General features: G+C 43.8%; 1 protein-coding gene across 1 annotated transcript in view; it reads left to right on the forward strand.

Annotated features, from left to right (window-relative positions):
- Positions 1–6081: 6081 nt before the first annotated feature.
- The window catches only part of slc9a1a (solute carrier family 9 member A1a), a 71931-nt gene continuing 59808 nt past the window's right edge, over positions 6082–18204 (forward strand). Inside the window, exon 1 of the mRNA XM_063033810.1 lies at positions 6082–6437. Within this exon, the coding sequence (XP_062889880.1) occupies positions 6152–6437 (286 nt within the window). The 5' untranslated portion in view covers positions 6082–6151. The remainder of the gene's footprint in view (positions 6438–18204) is intronic.

The raw sequence follows: 18204 nt of genomic DNA on the forward strand, positions 1-18204 counted from the left end.
TATGTCATGAAATTTGTTAATTTTACTGCAATAATACAATGCAATACATTATAATACTGAAAAAAAATGTGTCTTGTAGTGTGAGGCCTCCGTTGGTCAGAGTCGACCGTGGATATTGCATCCTAGCTGTCTAGATACGCAAGCCTGGACAGTTCGATATGGAGGGCAGGCTGTTGCCCATGTAGCAATTTCCCCCTCTCCATGCAGAGACCGATACTGTTTGGTACCAGCAGCGTCGCAGGAGTTGTCAGTCATCATTGAACTCAATGTAGGACTGCCTTGGGGAATCCAGCTCCGGATTTTTCCCTCGGGGTTCACTCCCGAAGCCTTCCCCATGAGTGGGTGTAGCCACAAGGCAGCGGAGGTTTAAGATCGGAGATTTCCTTCTCCGAGATGAGCTGCCAACCACAGATGATGAGCTCCGTCTGATTGGTTTTAAGGTGCCAGTAACCCGACTTTGCCCCTTCTCCTGCCAGTAGAACTTGGTCAGCTGGATTTGGCTGTCAGAGGCTATTTGAGGCGCACGCCATTGGGGGCATTTTCTAGGTAGTGGAAACTTGTCCCCAGTACCACCCCTTAAGGGTGTAACAATCTTAAGGAACTTACTGTCTTACAGTAAGTGTGCATGTATATATATATATATATATATATATATAATAGTTAAATTAAATGAGTAGCGCAAAAAAGAAAACAAAATAGAAATTACAAAGTAGCGAGGTAGTGTTTATGGGTTCAACGTCCATTCGAAAATCTGATGGCAGAGAGGAAGGAGCTGTTCCTGAATTGCTAAACGTGTGCCTTTAGATTTCTGTGTCTCCTTCCTGATGATAACGGTGAGAAGAGGGAATGATCTAATTGGTGGGTGTCCTTAATGATGGACGCCGCCTCTTTGAGGCTTCGCTCCTTGAAGATGTCTTGGATACTGCGGAGAATTCACTCCATTATATCTGCCCTGACCCGTCGTATTGTTTATTTTCAGTTGACGAAACAGCGTGCCGTCCCAGCGACCCCACAACCCCGGTTAAACCAAACCCAATCACGGGACAATTTACAATGGCCAACTCACCGACCCAGTACATCTTTGGAATACGGGAGGAAAACGGTGTCATAGGAAACAGACAGGCCCTCCTGCCCATCTGGTGCCTATCGGACCATTTAAACTGCCGACTCCCATCGACCTGCACCGGTACCATAGCCCTCCACACCCCTCCAATCCGTCTCCCTGTCCAAACTTCTCTCAAACGTTGAAATCCAGCTCGCCTGCACCACTTGTGCTGACAGCTCGTTCCACACTCTCACTGCCCTCTGGGTGAAGAAGTTCCCCCCCCCCCCCGTTCCCCTTAAAGCCGGGAAAAACCCGAGCATTCCACAGGAAGGATGTACAAAGGCTCCTTGCAGAACAGCGCCAGAGCTGAACTCTGAACTCGGTAACACCCTGAGCTGTGATAGTATTGTGGTATCTGCTCCACCACCGTGGCATCCATCTTCCCCACTATCCGTAGCCTAATGATAACTAAAATACTTGTAAATGGTTAACACTCCTGCGCGCCCAGGGTTAGTTGGTTCTCCAAGGCCGGATTGGAAGTGCGTTACTTTCAGTGTTAATTGGCCATTCCTGCCCTGGCGGAGGGTGAGAGATTTTTGGCTGCAGGTCGGCCAAGCTGAGGATGGTGCTGGTGACCTCTCCATTAAAGCCATTTGGGTTACAGAAATCCTCCTTGCACAATTCACAAATCACTACCAAAAATTTGAGATATGGAATAAGGTTTGCTTTTATGGATACTTCTCCAAGAGAACCACAATCTTGCCGTGGTTTGGAGGCTTGTGTGCCTCAATGATTCAGAGAGCTACGTTGGCTGGAGTCAGGGCTTTATGCTTTGGCTCTTGGTAGGGTCACCCATACCAAACAGGTCAAAGGTCAGAGGGCAGATGAAGAGTGGTCTTCTCAGGTTCTTTAGGTTCAGGGATTCAACTCAGGGTTGACAGGTAAAACAAAATTGTTATGGAAACAGCAATGGGCACGACAGTATTCAGAATCAGAATCAGGTTTATTATTACCAGCGTGTGATGTGAAATTTGTTAACTTAGCAGCAGCAGTTCAATGCAATACATAATCTAGCAGAGAGAGAGAGAGAGAGAGAGAGAGAGAGAGAGAAAATAAATAAATAAAATAAAACATAATAAATAAACAAGTAAATCAATTACATTTATTGAATAGATTATTTAAAATGTGCAAAAACAGAAATACTATATATTTAAAAAGTGAGATAGTGTCCAAAGCTTCAATGTCTATTTAGGAATCGGATGGCAGAGGGGAAGAAGCTGTTCCTGAATCGCTGAGTGTGTGCCTTCAGGCTTCTGTACCTCCTACCTGATGGTAACAGTGAGAAAAGGGCATGCCCTGGGTGATGGAGGTCCTTAATAATGGACTCTGCCTTTCTGAGACACTGCTCCCTAAAGATGTGCTGGGTACTTTGTAGGCTAGTACCCAAGATGGAGCTGACTAGATTTACAACCCTCTGCAGCTTCTTTCGGTCCTGTGCAGTAGCCCTCCCATCCCAGACTGTGATGCAGCCTGTCAGAATGCTCCCCACGGTACATCTATAGAAGTTTTTGAGTGTATCTGTTGACATGCCAAATCTCTTCAAACTCCTAATAAAGTATAGTCACTGTCTATTATAACCACAAGGGTATTTTGGGACCAGGTTAGATCCTCAGAGATCTTGACACCCAGGAACTTGAAGCTGCTCACTCTCTCCACTTCTGATCCCTCTGTGAGGATTGGTATGTGTTCTTTCGTCTTACCCTTCCTGAAGTCCATAATCAGCTGTTTCGTCTTACTGACGTTGAGTGCCAGGTTGTTGCTGTGGCACCACTCCACTAGTTGGCATATCTCACTCCTGTACACCCTCTTGTCACCACCTGAGATTCTACCAACAATGGTTGTATCATCAGCAAATTTATAAATGGTATTTAAGCTATGCCTAGCCGCACAGTCATGTGTATATAGAGAGTAGAACAGTGGGCTAAGCACACATCTCTGAGGTGCGCCAGTGTTGATCGTCAGCGAGGAGGATATGTTACCACCAATCCACACAGATTGTGGACTTCTGGTTAGGAAGTCAAGGATCCAACTGCAGAGGGAGGTACAGAGGCCCAGGTTCTGCAACTTCTCAATCAGGGTTGTGGGAATGATGGTATTAAATGCTGAGCTATAATCAATGAACAGCATCCTGACATAGGTGTTTGTGTTGTCTAGGTGGTCTAAAGCCGTGTGGAAAGCCATTGAGATTGCATTGACCTATTGTGGCAATAGGTAAATTGCAATGGGTCCAGGTCCTTGCTGAGGCAGGAGGTTCAGTGAGTCTCCACCCAGGACTTGCATGACTGACAGTAGTGAAAACCAAGGAAGCTACTGACATGATGAAGGAAGCCTTGAACACCACCAGAGAGAGGGAGGACCTTCATTTCTGCTCTGAACACCAGGAGAGTAACAGGCATGTGAATGTGAACAAATCATGGCTACAATGGTTGGGGAATGATGTGTACTCCTGGGTGACAAGTGGCAGTCTGGATGTAGATGTGAATTATAAAACTAGGCAGTGAGCAGCTTCCATCTCAGATCTGCAAACTCATTGTCTGTACTTGAGAAGAGATAGATAGCTAGGGGACTTAATAGTGGCTATAACCGGGAGCATCTTTAAAGAGAAAGTCAACTAGTAAGGAACTGACGTTTCTATTGCTTGCAGGAATTCAGCTCCTTATGCCTGCTTAATGAGGGCATGCATGCCTATGAATTGATTTACGGTCCCACAATGGAGCTGATTTAAGCAAAGACTAATGTTAACCTTCTATCTGCTTCCAACAGGACAGGTCTGATGGAGAAAGTGTTCTATTCCTCACCTAGATCCAACAATCAAGGTCACCCCAATTTTGGTAGAGCTGCAGTGTACAGATGGACCCTGAAAGCATACCAACATGAAGCCTGCAAAATTTCTTCAAAACCACAGGAATGAAGGATAAGCAGGCCCTCCCAAGTCCTGAGCCCCCAGCTATACTCAGTCAGATCACATGCCCTAAACCAAACTCTCAAAACAAACACACTACTTCAAACTCAGTCATGCGAGAGATCACTAGACACAATTCGCCCTTGAGAAACAGTCCATTGACTTGGTGAACTCTAACTCATGACTGTTCAAAGTGGAGCAGGACATTCTTGACTTATTGCCTGTTACATCGCAGGCGTTCAGAGCAGCAATGAGGGTCCTCCACCTCTGTTGGTGTACAGGGCTTCCTTCATCATGTCAGTAGCTTCCTCTTAGATTTTACTACTGTCACCAGTCATGCAAGTCCTGAGTGGAGACTCAGGAATACCGTTGCACTCAGATGTAGAAGGATTCTTCATTGCCGTTTCTGTAATAGTTTTGTTTGATCAGTCAGGGTAGTTAACCCTGAGATGAACCCCCGAACCTGGAGGACCGGTGGACCACTCTTAGTCTAGCCTCTACCCTTTGACCTGTTTGGCATGGGTGACCCTACCAAGAGCCAAAGCATAAAGCCCTGACTCGAGCCAACGTAACTCCCTGGGTCATTGAGACACGCAAGCCTCCAAATCCTACAACTAGGAGAAGTGCCTTATTTTCTGGGCTCTTTCAGCTCTTGGTCCATGCCTCAAGAACACACAGAAAAGTTGAAAGTAAATTTTATCATCAAAGTACACCACATACAACCCTGAGATTCATTTTCCTGCGGGCATACTCAGCAATGCTATAGAACAGTAACTTTAACAGGATTAATGAAAGATCAACCAGAATGCAGAAGACAGCAAACTATTCAAATACAAATATAAATAAATAGCAATAAATAAGGAGAACATGATGATTAAACTGTTCTTCGAATTCATTCGTCGTATGCTCCGGGAAAGCTCTAGATCCTTTTTGAAGGAGAACATGAGATAACGTGATAGAGTCCTTAAAGTGAGATCACTGGTAGTGGGTACATCCCCATGGATGGGTGAATGAGTGTAGTTTTCCCCTTGTTCAAGATCCTGATGGTTGTGGGGTAGTAACTGTTCTTGAACCTGGTAGTGCAGGTTCCGATGGTCATAGTCATACTTTATTGATCCCGGGGGAAATTGGTTTTTGTTACAGTTGCACCATAAATAATTAAATAGTAATAAAACTATAAATAGTAACAGCGAGAAAAGATCATGACCTGGGTGGAGGTGATCTCTGATGATGAATGCTGCTTTCCTACGAAAGCCTAAATGGCAGAGGGTGCAAACCACTTCACAACCAGAATCAGGTTTAGTATCACTGGCATATGTTGTGAAATTCGTTAACTTTACAGCAGCAGTACAATGAAATACTTGATAAATAAATATAGAAAAAACTGAATTACATCGAGTACAGTATATATGTCAGAATCAAGTCTATTATCACTGGCATGTGACATGAAATTTGTTAACTTAGCAGCAGCAGTTCAATGCAATACATAATTTAGCAGAGAGAACCAAAAATAATAAATAAGATAAAACATAATAGTAAATAAACAAGTAAATCAATGACATATATTGAATAGATTTTTTAAAATGTGCAAAAACAGAAATACTGTATATTAAAAAAGTGAGGTCGTGTCCAAAGCTTCAAAGTCCATTTAGGAATCGGATGGCAGAGGGGAAGAAGCTGTTCCTGAATCGCTGAGTGTGTGCCTTCAGGCTCCTGTACCTCCTCCCTGATGGTAGCAATGAGAAGAGGGTACGTCCTGGGTGGTGGGGGTCCTTAATGATGGACGCTGCCTTTTTGAGGCATCGCCCCTTGAAGATCCCTGGATGCTGGTCCCCAGGATGGAGATGACTCATTTTACAAGTTTCTGCCCATGCCAGGCGGTGATGCCGCCAGAAAGAAGTTTTCGGGTGTTTTAATTTGAGAAACCCAGTCTCCTCCAACCCAGGCAACTTCTTGCAGTGGGAGAACCCGCAGCTGCCAGGCTGACTCGGCCACTCGCCGCCCCCGGGTGTCTGGGATGACTGGCGCCGCCCGCCGGCCAGCGGGGCGGGTCCTCCCGAGCGGCAGGCGGAGCTCTAGGCGGGACTAGCGCCGTCGTCGCCTTCGTGACCGGCCGCGCTCTCCCGGTTCCGAGCGGGTGCTCGATGCGTGGCGGTGGCTGGCGGCGGGGGGCGACCATGGCCGTGATGTCGCTGCGCGTCGGCCGCCGGCGGCTCCTGGCCGGCCTGGTGGTGCTGGCGGCGCTGGGCTGGTCAGCCGGCGTCTCGGCATCGGACACCGCAACCTCCAGCTGCCGTGATTCCGCCCCGGCGGAGCGAATCGCCAGCAACAGGACTAAGGCCTTTCCCGTCGTTACCTTTGACTTTGATCATATCCGTCCCCAGTTCATGGTGGCCCTGTGGATCTTACTAGCCTCCTTAATGAAGCTGGGTGAGTGACACGGCGGGGGGACAGGGACAGGGACAGGCGGTTGTGCTGCAGAGTGGTGGGACGGGGGCGTGGATGACCAAAGGCTTCAATGAGAGAGGGGTGAGCTTCCCGGGATGAACCGGGAGATGTATTGTCAGATATGTGTGTGATTACCCTAACAATCCTCTACTACTACTACATCGGACCCAGCTAGTCTCACATGGACGCATTTGAGCTGTTCTCTACCGATAGAATTAAGTTTGATTCGGAGTGTAACTTTAAAACCAAAGTTTTGACGAACAGCTGGCCCCCCACGTTAGTAAGAAAGATGCTCTGTCGGCTCCCAAACGGACTAAAGTTTGAGTGGATGCCGTCCAATAAGGTTTCTAGCCTAGAGCGCAGTTGGAGAAGGAACGCTACGGACTTGGCCAGGTAATCGTGACTATCCAGCAAAAGAAAATGTCGAAGCCCATCTGTCATGCAGACCGTGCTCTCCCCACAGTGATCGGCAGGTTCAGATTCTTCGTTTGGTCAATAGCATGTTTTGAGCAGGTTTCGTGAGTCGACTTTGGGCTCTCTGGTGGCTGGTTAAATTGCTCGGAGCCAGGCACCGGGCTGATTAAGTTACTAGGACGAAGCACCACTCATCTCCATAATCACTGCATGCTACTCCTGTTAGTGATTGAGCCTGCCGCTGCCTCAGGCAGCTTTTAAATTCGGATGTTTCCTGGGGGGGGGGGGGGGATTTAAAAACAAGGCCCTTTGTTAAGATAGGAAGCAGGAAAAGCTTTGTTGGTAAAAGTAGGAACTAAATTAGTATGTTTCTGCAAGGTTAAGAATTGTTCTGCCTTTCGCCGAAGCTGTGCAGCCAGGTCCTTTGAGCGAGTTCCTGCAGGTTACTTTTGGTGCTTTAGGGTGACCATAATTCCTTATCAGTTTGGCGTTATTTCCCTTATTAACAGAGGGAGTGTGCAACGATGTTTCGCCGCAGAGTGGTTTACCATCCAAATAGGATTTTAGATTGTAGAAAGTTCAAAAGGCTGCAGGCCAAAACAAGCAAAGGCTGATTCATGTCTCAGCTTGAGGAAAATTCTCAGAAGCCATTGCGTGTTTCTTGTACAGATGTTAATCCCGCAGTTCATATTTTTCTCCTATTTCTAAACATACACAGCTAACAGACTTATTGCTGCCCCCCCCCACACACACACAAATTCTAAACAAGATGTAGGTTGAAGTAAATTAAGGCTTTAGGGTTATAAACTAGTAATTTGGAACTGTTTCTTGATAATAGCTGAGCAATTGAAATTCAGTTAAGATAGGTAGATAACGTTATTGATCCCAAAAGAAATTACAGTATCGAAGTAGCATTACAAGTGCATAGATATACAAATATTAGAAAAGTTGATTAAATAAACAGTTTATTTTATTGATTTAGAAATCTTGAAAGCAGAGGATTATTTTAGAAGGCCAATGTCCAGTTGGAAAGGAAGTCTCCGCTCCGAAAGGGTCTGGAGACCTCCTGAAATGTAACCATCTCTCTGGGAAAGGTCTTGTCTCTGTGCTATAGGACTCCTGTATTAAGGCTGGACAGTAAAAGCTGTTGCTGCTCGCACCTAATTCCTGGAAATTGTTAGCACTATATATATATATACATGTATCTATTATGTATTTTGTATTGTACTGCTACTGCAAAGTTATCAAATTCCATGGCATATGCCAGTGATATTAAACCTGATTCTATCTCTATCTCAATCAATCTCTCTTTGTCTCTGTCTCTGTCTCTCTCTCTCTGTCTCTGTCTCTCTCTGTCTCTGTCTCTCTCTGTCTCTGTCTGTCTCTCTCTCTCTCTCTCTCTCTCTCTTTGTCTCTCTCACAGAATTGGGCCATTTAGCCCATCGTGTCTACTCCCCTTTTCCACCATGGATCCCACTCAACCCCGTACACCTGCCTTCTTGCCATATCCTTTGATGCCCCGACCTATCAGGAAACTAGTCTCCAGCTAAAAATAATTCCTCCTTACCTCTGTTCTAAAAGGTCCCCTTCAATTCTGAGGCTGTGCCCTCGAGTTCTGGATACCCCCACAATAGGAAACATTCTCTTCATATCCACCTTATCTAATCCTTTCAGCATTTGGTAGGTTTCAATAAGATGCCCACACATTCTATTAAATTCCAGTGAATGCAGAACCAAAAGCTGCCAAACCGCCTCGTATGTTAACCTTTTCATTCCCAGAATCATCCTTGTGAACCTCCTCTGGACTCTCTCCAATGACAACACATCCTTTCTGAGATAAGGGGCCCAAAACTGTTGGCAATACTCCAAGTGCAGCCTGACTAATGTCTTATAAAGGCTCAGCACTATCTCTTTGCTTTTACATTCTATTCCCCCTTGAAATAAATGCCAACATTGCATTTGCTGCCTTTACCACAGACCCAGCCTGTAAATTCACCTTCTGGGGGTCTTGCACGAGGACTCCTAAGTCCCTCTGCACCTCTGATGTTTGAATTTTTCCACATTTAGATAATAGTCCGCACTGTTGTTATTGTACATTTCCCAACACTATTCCATCTGCCACTTTTTTGCCCATTTTTCCAATTTGTCTAAGTCCTGCTGTAATTACATTGCTTCCTCAGCATTATCTACCCCTCTGTCTATCTTCGTATCATCCACAGACTTTGCCTCAAAGCCATCAATTCCATTATCCATTATCCATTGGCAAACAACGTGAAAAGTAGTGGTCCCAAAACTGACCCCTGAGGAACACCAGTAGTCACTGGCAGCCAACCAGAAAAGGCTCCATTTATTCCCACTCGCTGCCTCCTGCCTGTCAGCCATCCCTCGATCCACGCCACTATCTTTCCTGTAATGCCATAGGATTTTATCTTGTTAAGCAGCCTCGTCTGGCACCTTATCAAGTGCCTTCTGAAAATCGAAGTAAGTGACATCCACTGCCTCTCCTTTGTCCACCCTGCTTGTTACTGCCTCGAAGAACTCTTAACACATTTATCAGGCAAGGTTTCCCTCAACAGAAACCATGCTGACTTTGATTTATTTTATCTGTCGTCTCCAACTACCCCAAAACCTCATCCTTAATAACGTGGCCAAGTGGTCAAGGCATTGGACTAGCAACCTGAAGGTTGTGAGTTCGAGCCCCAGCCGAGGTGATGTGTGTTGTGTCCTTGAGCAAGGCACTTAATCACACATTGCTCTGTGACGACACCGGTGCCAAGCTGTATGGGTCCTAATGCCCTTCCCTTGGACAACATTGGTGTCGTGGAGAGGGGAGACTTGCAGCATAGGCAACTGCTGGTCTTCCATACAACCTTGCCCAGGCCTGCGCCCTGGAGAGTGAAGACTTTCCAGGCGCAGATCCATGGTCTCGCAAGACTAACGGATTCCTTTTAATAATAAACTCCAACACTTTACTAACCACTGAAGTTAGGCTAACTGGCCTATAATTTCCTTTCTTTTGCCTTCCTCCCTTCTTAAAGAGTGGAAGGACATTTGCAATCTTCCAGTCCACTGGGACCATGCCAGAATCAAGTGTTGCCTGAAAGATCATGACCAATTCATCTGTTATCTCTTCAGCAACCTCTCTTCAAGACTTCGGAAGTAATCCATCTGGTCCAGGTGACTTATCCACCTTAAGACCTTTTGGTTTGCCTAGCACTTTTTCCTTTGTAGTAGCAATGGCACTCACGGACCTCTGGCACACTACTGGTGTCTTCCACAGTGAATACTGATGCAAAGTAACCATTAAGATCGTCTGCCATTTCTTTGTCCCACCATCACTACCTCGCCAGCATCATTTTCCAGTGGTCCAATATCAACTCTCACTCTCTCACCTCCCTTTTCCTCTTTATATAACTGAAAAACGTTTAGTATCCTGCTTTATATTATCGGCTAGTTTGCCCTCATAGAAAACCTACAGCACAGTACAGGCCCTTCGGCCCACAATGCTGTGCTGAACACGTACTTACCTTGGAAATTACCTAGGGTTACCCATAGCCCTCTATTTTTCTAAGCTCCATGTACTTATCCAAGCACCAGAAGACTTTTGCACTCTGTGTGTGTGTGTGTAGTGCACTCCTGTGCATGGATGCAGATACAATCAAACATTCACATATTCCTGTAGAGATTACTCTGTGATGATGATTAGGGAAACAAATGTGGAACCTGCTCCATGTCAGGTGATTATACACTGGTCCCTGTGTTCATTCTTTGCAAGTCTCCATCCCCGGCAGTTTCTTTTCTAAATGTCTTAAAACCTTTCAACAATTTTCCTGTGTATCTTTTACTTGTATTGTGGATGTGGTTAATTTAAGGTTTATTTTTAGTGATTCTAAGCAATGTGTGCCCAGAGAGGCTGACAGCCTGCAATGTCTGCTGTTGAGCTTTGAGTTAATTGGTAGGTAACATCTGAAGATTGTACGTTGTGTGACAACTTGGTTGTGCAGTGGGATGGCTATGAACCAGTAACCTCTCTCACAATATTTTTCCAGCACGTGAGGCAGTCTAAATGTAAGTTTATTTTTGTTCAGGAATTAAAACATTCTATGATGGTTAAATTCAAAGCTTTTAACTTATCTTATTTCTAATATAAATAACAAGAGTGTCTCACAGAAATGGCAGTGACACAAGAGAATGGGGTTTGGAGAGAATTTCCTCCACAATTCATATCTGCAAAAAACACAAACTCTGACAAAATGTTAACCAGTGCCTGGAAGTCTCAACGAGATCTGCTATTCAGGAATGAGGCAGGGCGGGTGACAGAAGTTTGTGTAGGGGAACACTTTGCATCTAATGATCATAATGCGATTAGTTTCAAAGTAAATATGCAAAAGATAGCTCTGGTCCGTGGATTAAGATTCTGAATTGGAGAAAGCCCAGTTTTGATGGTATTTGAAAGGATCTGGCAAGTGTGAATTGGGACAGGCTGCTTTCATGCAGAAGTGTACTTGGTAAGGGGGAGGCCTTCAAAAGTGGAAATTTTGAGAGTACAACGCTTGTATGTGCCTGTTAGAATAAAAGGTAAAGATAATAGGTTCAGAGAACCTTAGCTTTTGAGAGATTTTCAGGCCCTGGTTAAGAAAGAAAAGTTCCATAGCAGATATAGGCAGGTAGGAACAAATGAGGTGCTTATGGAGTATAAGAAATGCAAGAGAACACTTGGAGAAATCAGGAAGGCTAAAAGAAGGCTTGAGGTTGCCTTAACAGACAAGGTGAAGGAGAACCCTAAGGGATTCTACAGATCCGTTAAGAACAGAAGAATTGCAAGGGACAGAATTGGTCCTCTGGAAGTTCAGAATGGTAATCCATGTGAGGAGCCAAAAGACATGGGAGAGATCTTAGATGAATTTTTTTTGCACCTGTATTTACTCAGGAGATGAAAACAGAGTCTATACAAGTGAGGCAAAGCAGCATTAACTTCATGGACCCTGTACAGATTACAGAGGAGGAGATGTTTACTGTCTTGAGGCAAATTCGGGTGGATAGATCCCCAGGCCCTGACAGGGTGTTCCATCAGACTCTGCAGGAGGCATGTGAAGAAATTGCTGGGACCCTAGCAGAGTTATTTAAATCATCCTTAGCGAAGGTGAAGTACCAGAGGGCTGGAGGATAGCCAGTATTGTTCTGCTGTTTAAAAAAGGCTCTAAAAATAAACCAGGAAGTTACAATGAGCCTGACATCATTAGGGGGAGGGTACTCTAAGGCAGGGCTCCCCCCAACCTTTTTTGCACCACGGACCAGTTTAATGTTAACAATATTCCTGCGGACCGGCTTACCGGGGGGGGGGGGCTGTTCAATTAGGGTTAAACTCACCTCAACGTGTCTTTTACAGTTAGGGTTGCCAACTTTCTCACTCCCAAATAAGGGACAAAAGTAGCAGTCAAATCCCGGAAACAGGAGGAAATCTGCAGATGCTGGAATTTCAAGCAACACCCATAAAAGTTGCTGGTGAACGCAGCAGGCCAGGCAGCATCTCTAGGAAGAGCTCCTGTACCTCTTCCTAGTCAAATCCCGGGACACTTTACCCCAGGAAGACTACCATGACCATGAAGCCTCGTGCGGGAGATGTGCGCGTGCGCGTATGTGCTGATAATTTTCCCACTGATCAGTTTTGCCTTCATCTTCCTGACTATACATACATTATTTCTACTTTATATAGGCTGTATTTATCATATCATTCCTGCTTTTACTATATGTTAGTGTTATTTATTTTCGGTTTTATATGTTATTTGGTATGATTTGTTAGGTTATTTTTTGGATCTGGGAGCGCTCAAAATTTTTTCCCATATAAATTAATGGTAATTGCTTCTTCGCTTCACGCCATTTCGGCTTACAAATGGTTTCATAGGAACGCTCTACCTTAGCAGGGGAAGTAAAGGACAAACCAATTTAGTCCAATATACGGGATGTCCTGGCAAATACAGGACAGTTGGCAACCCTATGTTCAAGTTCAACAGTGCGTGACAGGGAATGAGGAAAGGTGCAGCTGACTCATATCATTTCCTCACAGCCTGGTAGCACACGCTTTGCGGCCCGGTGGTTGGGGACCGCTGCTCTGAGGGACCAGGTAAATGTGTATTTGGAGAGACTTGGACTAATTAGGAATAGTCGGCATGGCTTTGTGTGTGGTAGGCCATGTCTAACCAATCTTATTGTCACCCGGCATTCAAGGTGAGGTTATAAATTGGATTAGATACTGGCTTTGAGGGAGAAGCGAGAGAGTGGTATCAGATGGTTGCTTCTCTGACTGGAGGCCTGTGACTGGTGAAGTGCCGCAGGGATTGGTGCTGGGTCCATTGTTGTTTGTCATCTTTATCAATGATCTGGATGATAATGTGGTTAACTGGATCAGCAAGTTTGCAGATGACACCAAGGTTGGGGATGTAGTGGACAGTGAGGAAAATTAGCATGGCTTACAGCGAAATCTGGACCAGCTGGAAAAATGGCAGATGGAATTTCGTACAGACAAGTGCAATGTGCTGCACTTCAGTAGAACCCGTCAAGGTAGGTCTTACACAGTGAATGGTTGGGCACTAGGGAGTGTGGTAGAACAAAGGGATCTGAGAATACAGGTCCATACTTCATTGACAGTGGAGTCAGAGGTAGATAAGGTCATAAGAAAAGCTTTTAGCACATTGGCCTTCATAAATCAAAGTATTGAGTACAGGATTGTTTGAATAGGTATAGGGATGGTAGGGGTATGGAGGGCTATTGTCCTGATGCAGGTTGATGGGAGTAGACAGTTTAAATGTTTGGCATGGTCTAGATCAGGGGTGGCCAACCTTTCACATTCCATGCGTCAATTTTGTCACACACGAGTTCAGATGCGCCATACAACTCTTGTACCCCCACTCAATTCTTGTAAAAATTTGTTAATATAGACATTTTTAGCATTTTTACATGATATATTGATTTAATATAAAAACAAGATAAACATTACTTACCTTAACGAGACTTTTGAGTCTGTTTTGATTTAGCCAAGCTTTTAATGCTTCGAGTTAAATTAGTTACTGAGAGCAGCAGAGAATCCTTCAAATTTGAATCAGTCAATCGCGACCGCGTTTTGTTTTTAATCAATTTCATGGCTGAAAATGCTTGTTCACATATGTACGTCGTTCTGAAACGACAGGTATAACTCTGGGCAAATTTTCTCAGTTCTGGAAAATGTTCACGGTAATGATCGGCAGCAATTAATCATGTCAGGAGCATTTGGGACTGAGGGAAGCTCATCAAATTTCATGTTCAATAATGAATTTGTTTTCAATTCAATAAGTTCCATTTGTATGTTACTAGGCATCTTCATGATTTTTTTGTTCACTAAGTGAAAATGGGTTTATAAATGCAAGTATGCAGTCTACTTCTTTAGCAAAATCACGAAAACAACTTTCAAATGACTCTTGCAATAACCTGATTTCTTTCAGTATATTTTGTAAAGTTGTCATTATCTTCAGTACATTCACTCTACTCTTTTAAGTCCGGAAACTGGCTCAAATCCTCATTTTCTAATTGAGAGGTGAACAGTTTCAACTTCATCTTGAATGCATTGCTGTCATTTATTAAGCTAACAATTTGTTCTTGCCCTGGAGTTTCAAAATTAGATAATTGAGATGGCTGGTAGCATCAACTAAAAGTGCTAAATCAAATAGCCAATTGTTATCACATAAAAGGGCTTTTTCCTCAGGCAGCCCATCTTTCTCTTCTAGAAAATGATGAACAGTATTTTTCAGTTTCCAAAATCTACTCAGAACCAGTCCTCGAGAAAGCCAGCTCACCTCCCAATGAAGGATGAGATCGCCATATTCCAAATCTAGCATTTCACAATATTCTCTGAATTCTCGTCAGTTTAACTACTGACACAGAGTCTTGTCATCTTCAGAAGTTTCCTGATGACTCTACCATAGTTGGATGTGTCAACAAGGGAGATGAGGCTGAGTACAGGGCCACGGTAGGAAACTTTGTCACATGGTGTGAACAGAATTATCTGCAGCTTAATGTGAAAAAGACTAAGGAGCTGGTGGTAGACCTGAGGAGAGCTAAGGTACCGGTGACCCCTGTTTCCATCCAGGGGGTCAGTGTGGACATGGTGGAGGATTACAAATACCTGGGGATACGAATTGACAATTAACTGGACTGGTCAAAGAACACTGAGGCTGTCTACAAGAAGGATCAGCGCCGTCTCTATTTCCTGAGGAGACTGAGGTCTTTTAACATCTGCCGGACGATGCTGAGGATGTTCTACGAGTCTGTGGTGGCCAGTGCTATCATGTTTGCTGTTGTGTGCTGGGGCAGCAGGCTGAGGGTAGCAGACACCAACAGAATCAACAAACTCCGGACTTCCAGGTCATCAAGGGAATGGCGGCGTAAGGAAAAGGTCTCTCGACAAAAAAGAAGGTAAACTGCCCCAAAATCGAATTTAGACAAATACTTAATATTGCATAACTATATTAATAAAAGGGGCAAGGATGATGTCTAAGAACAAGAATAAAAAGTCCGCTTCGAAGGCTGATAAACATAAAGAGATGCAGCAAGGCGATGGGCCTAGCTCTCCCATGGCAAGCCGGGACGGAGATAATGAGGGGGAATCGGTGACTCTGTCTTTGATTCTCGGAGAGATTCGCGAGTTCCGACAAGATAACAGCAAACAGCTGGAAGATATTAAAGGAGAAATAGTAAAAACTAACTCGTGGATAGATGAAGCCGAAGCGAGGATTGTTGGAATTGAAGAGAAGCTACAAAACGCAGAGGAAGTGATAGCAGAAATGCTGAAGCTACAAGACCAACTCCAGTGGAAACTAATAGATCAAGAAGGCCGCTCGAGAAGGGAAAATGTGAGGATCTACAGAGTTCCCGAAGGAACCGAAGGTAAACCCGGATTGATGATTCCCTTCGTGGAGAAGCTGCTTAGAGAGAACCTTGACATACCGGCCGCAAAAGACCTACAGATAGAAAGGGCTCACCGCGCGTTGGCACCACAGCCCCCGGCAGGCGCCCAGCCCAGATCGATTCTGATCAGATTTCTCAGTTACAGAATGAAGGAAGAGGTGCTTAAAAGAGCATGGCAAAAGAAAGGTTTCATGTGGAACAACTGCAAAATCAGTTTAGACCACGACTACGCACCGGGGATTCTTGCCAGACGGAAGGAATATACGGAAACACGGAGAGTCCTGAAGGAAAACAACATCAGATTCCAGACCCTGTATCCAGCTCGGCTGAGAGTCTTTTACGACAAAGGGACAAAAACTTACACTACGGTGGAGGAGGCAACGTTGGACCTGGCGGACCGGGGACTACCTATTAAAGTTATCACCCAACCGGAGTCGCTACTGGAGAGGATTCGGCAGAAGTCGTGGCAGTTAGTGGGGCGAGGACGCTCCACTCGAAACAGAGTGTCAAACTACAAGGAAAAGCTGCAAATATTCAGACGCGAATGTACAGAGAATACAGATTAATTAAGAGAAATGACTGAAAAGAGTAAATCGGACTTAAAAGTAAAATGAAAACTGGTAATTGAAAATAATCTAGGCGGAATAACTTGAATGATAGCAATATGGTCGAGACATAAATAGGAGAAAATTCTCTATGATTATTCAAACTGCTGAGGGCCCTCAAACACAGGGTGAAGATAGAGGTTATCCCTCTGAACTGAGGCGGGTCGGTGCTCAGGCCTCACTGTGGGAAGTCGGGGAAAATTTTCAAATGTTATACGTTCAGAAATGTCTAGGGTGTGGTTATATGTCTTGGTTTACTGTTGAGAAGGGATTGCTTACTGTTTGGTTAGAAAAGGAGAGTGCTTTTTTTTCTACTAGAGAAAAATGCAAACTGAATTGGTAAAAATAATTTCCTATAATGTTAATGGGGTTTTGAATCCAATTAAAAGAAATAAGATTATGTCTAAATTGAAAAAAGAGAGGGCACAAATAGCTTTCCTCCAGGAAACACATATGAGCCAATCTGAACATGGAAAATTAAAAAGAATGGGCTTTAAGCATGTATTTTATTCATCATATAAATTGAGTCACAAAAGAGGGGTAGCTACTTTAATATCAAGTACTCTTAATTATGAACATATTTCAGAGACTAGAGACAAAGAAAGACGGTTTGTAAAAATCACAGGAAGAATAGAAGGTACAGAAATAACATTGCTGAATGTTTATGCTCCTCCAGGTAGTGAATGGTCATTTTATAGACACATTTTTGACCTAATGGTCAGTTCTCGAGGGGTAGTAATTTGTGGAGGGGATTTTAATATTAGATTAAATCCTATATTAGATTCTTCGAGAATAGTTACTCAGAATAAACCTCTGACTCGGAAAGTGAATTCATTGATGGAGGAGTTGGGAATTATAGATGTCTGGAGGGAATTACACCCTACTAGTAAAGATTATACGTATTACTCTTTCCCTCATTCAGCCTATTCAAGGATAGACTATTTCTTTATCTTTAATACAGATAGACTCAGGATAAAAAACTGTAATATTGCAACAATTGATCTGTCGGATCATAGCCCAGTCTCTATGTCTCTAATCCTGGAAAGGAAAATGAGGAAAACACTATGGAGGCTAAACTCACATATACTTAATAACCCAAAAGTAATGGAGAGATTAAGGGGAGAAATCAAAGAATATCTAGACCTTAATGACACGGGAGAAACATCACCAGTGATTTTATGGGATACATTGAAAGCTGTACTGAGAGGGAAAATTATTTCCATTACCACTCACATGAACAAAATGAATGCACAAAAATTAGCAGACCTTCAAGGAAAATTAAAACAACTTCAAGTTGGAGATAGCAACAAAAGTAATTCAAATCGAAAACAGGAAATTAGGAAATTGCAAAGTGAAATTGATGATATTTATACGTTGGAAACTCAAAGAAATTTTCTTTACCTGAGACAAAAGAATTATGAAGTAGGAGGTAAATCAGCTAGATTATTAGCATATAAATTACGAAAACAACAAGCAGACAATACAATTCATAAAATAAAGAATCCAAAGACAAAGCTTGTGGAGAGTACAATAGGGAAAATTCAAGAGAGTTTTGAAACGTATTATCGAGAGCTGTACTCCCAACCCCGGGCCCCCAATGAGCCCTATATAGACAGTGTATTGAATTTTTTAGATCTACCTAAACTTACAGATTTACAAAATGAAAGTTTATTAGAACCAGTAACTGTCAAAGAACTGAACGTGGCCATCTCTAGGTTAAAGGCTGGAAAGTCCCCGTGTTCTGATGGGTTTACCTCAGAGTGGTACAAGTCCCTGAAGACACAGTTAGC

The sequence above is a fragment of the Mobula hypostoma genome, chromosome 26 (assembly GCF_963921235.1).
Source record: "Mobula hypostoma chromosome 26, sMobHyp1.1, whole genome shotgun sequence".
Lineage (NCBI taxonomy): Eukaryota > Metazoa > Chordata > Chondrichthyes > Myliobatiformes > Myliobatidae > Mobula > Mobula hypostoma.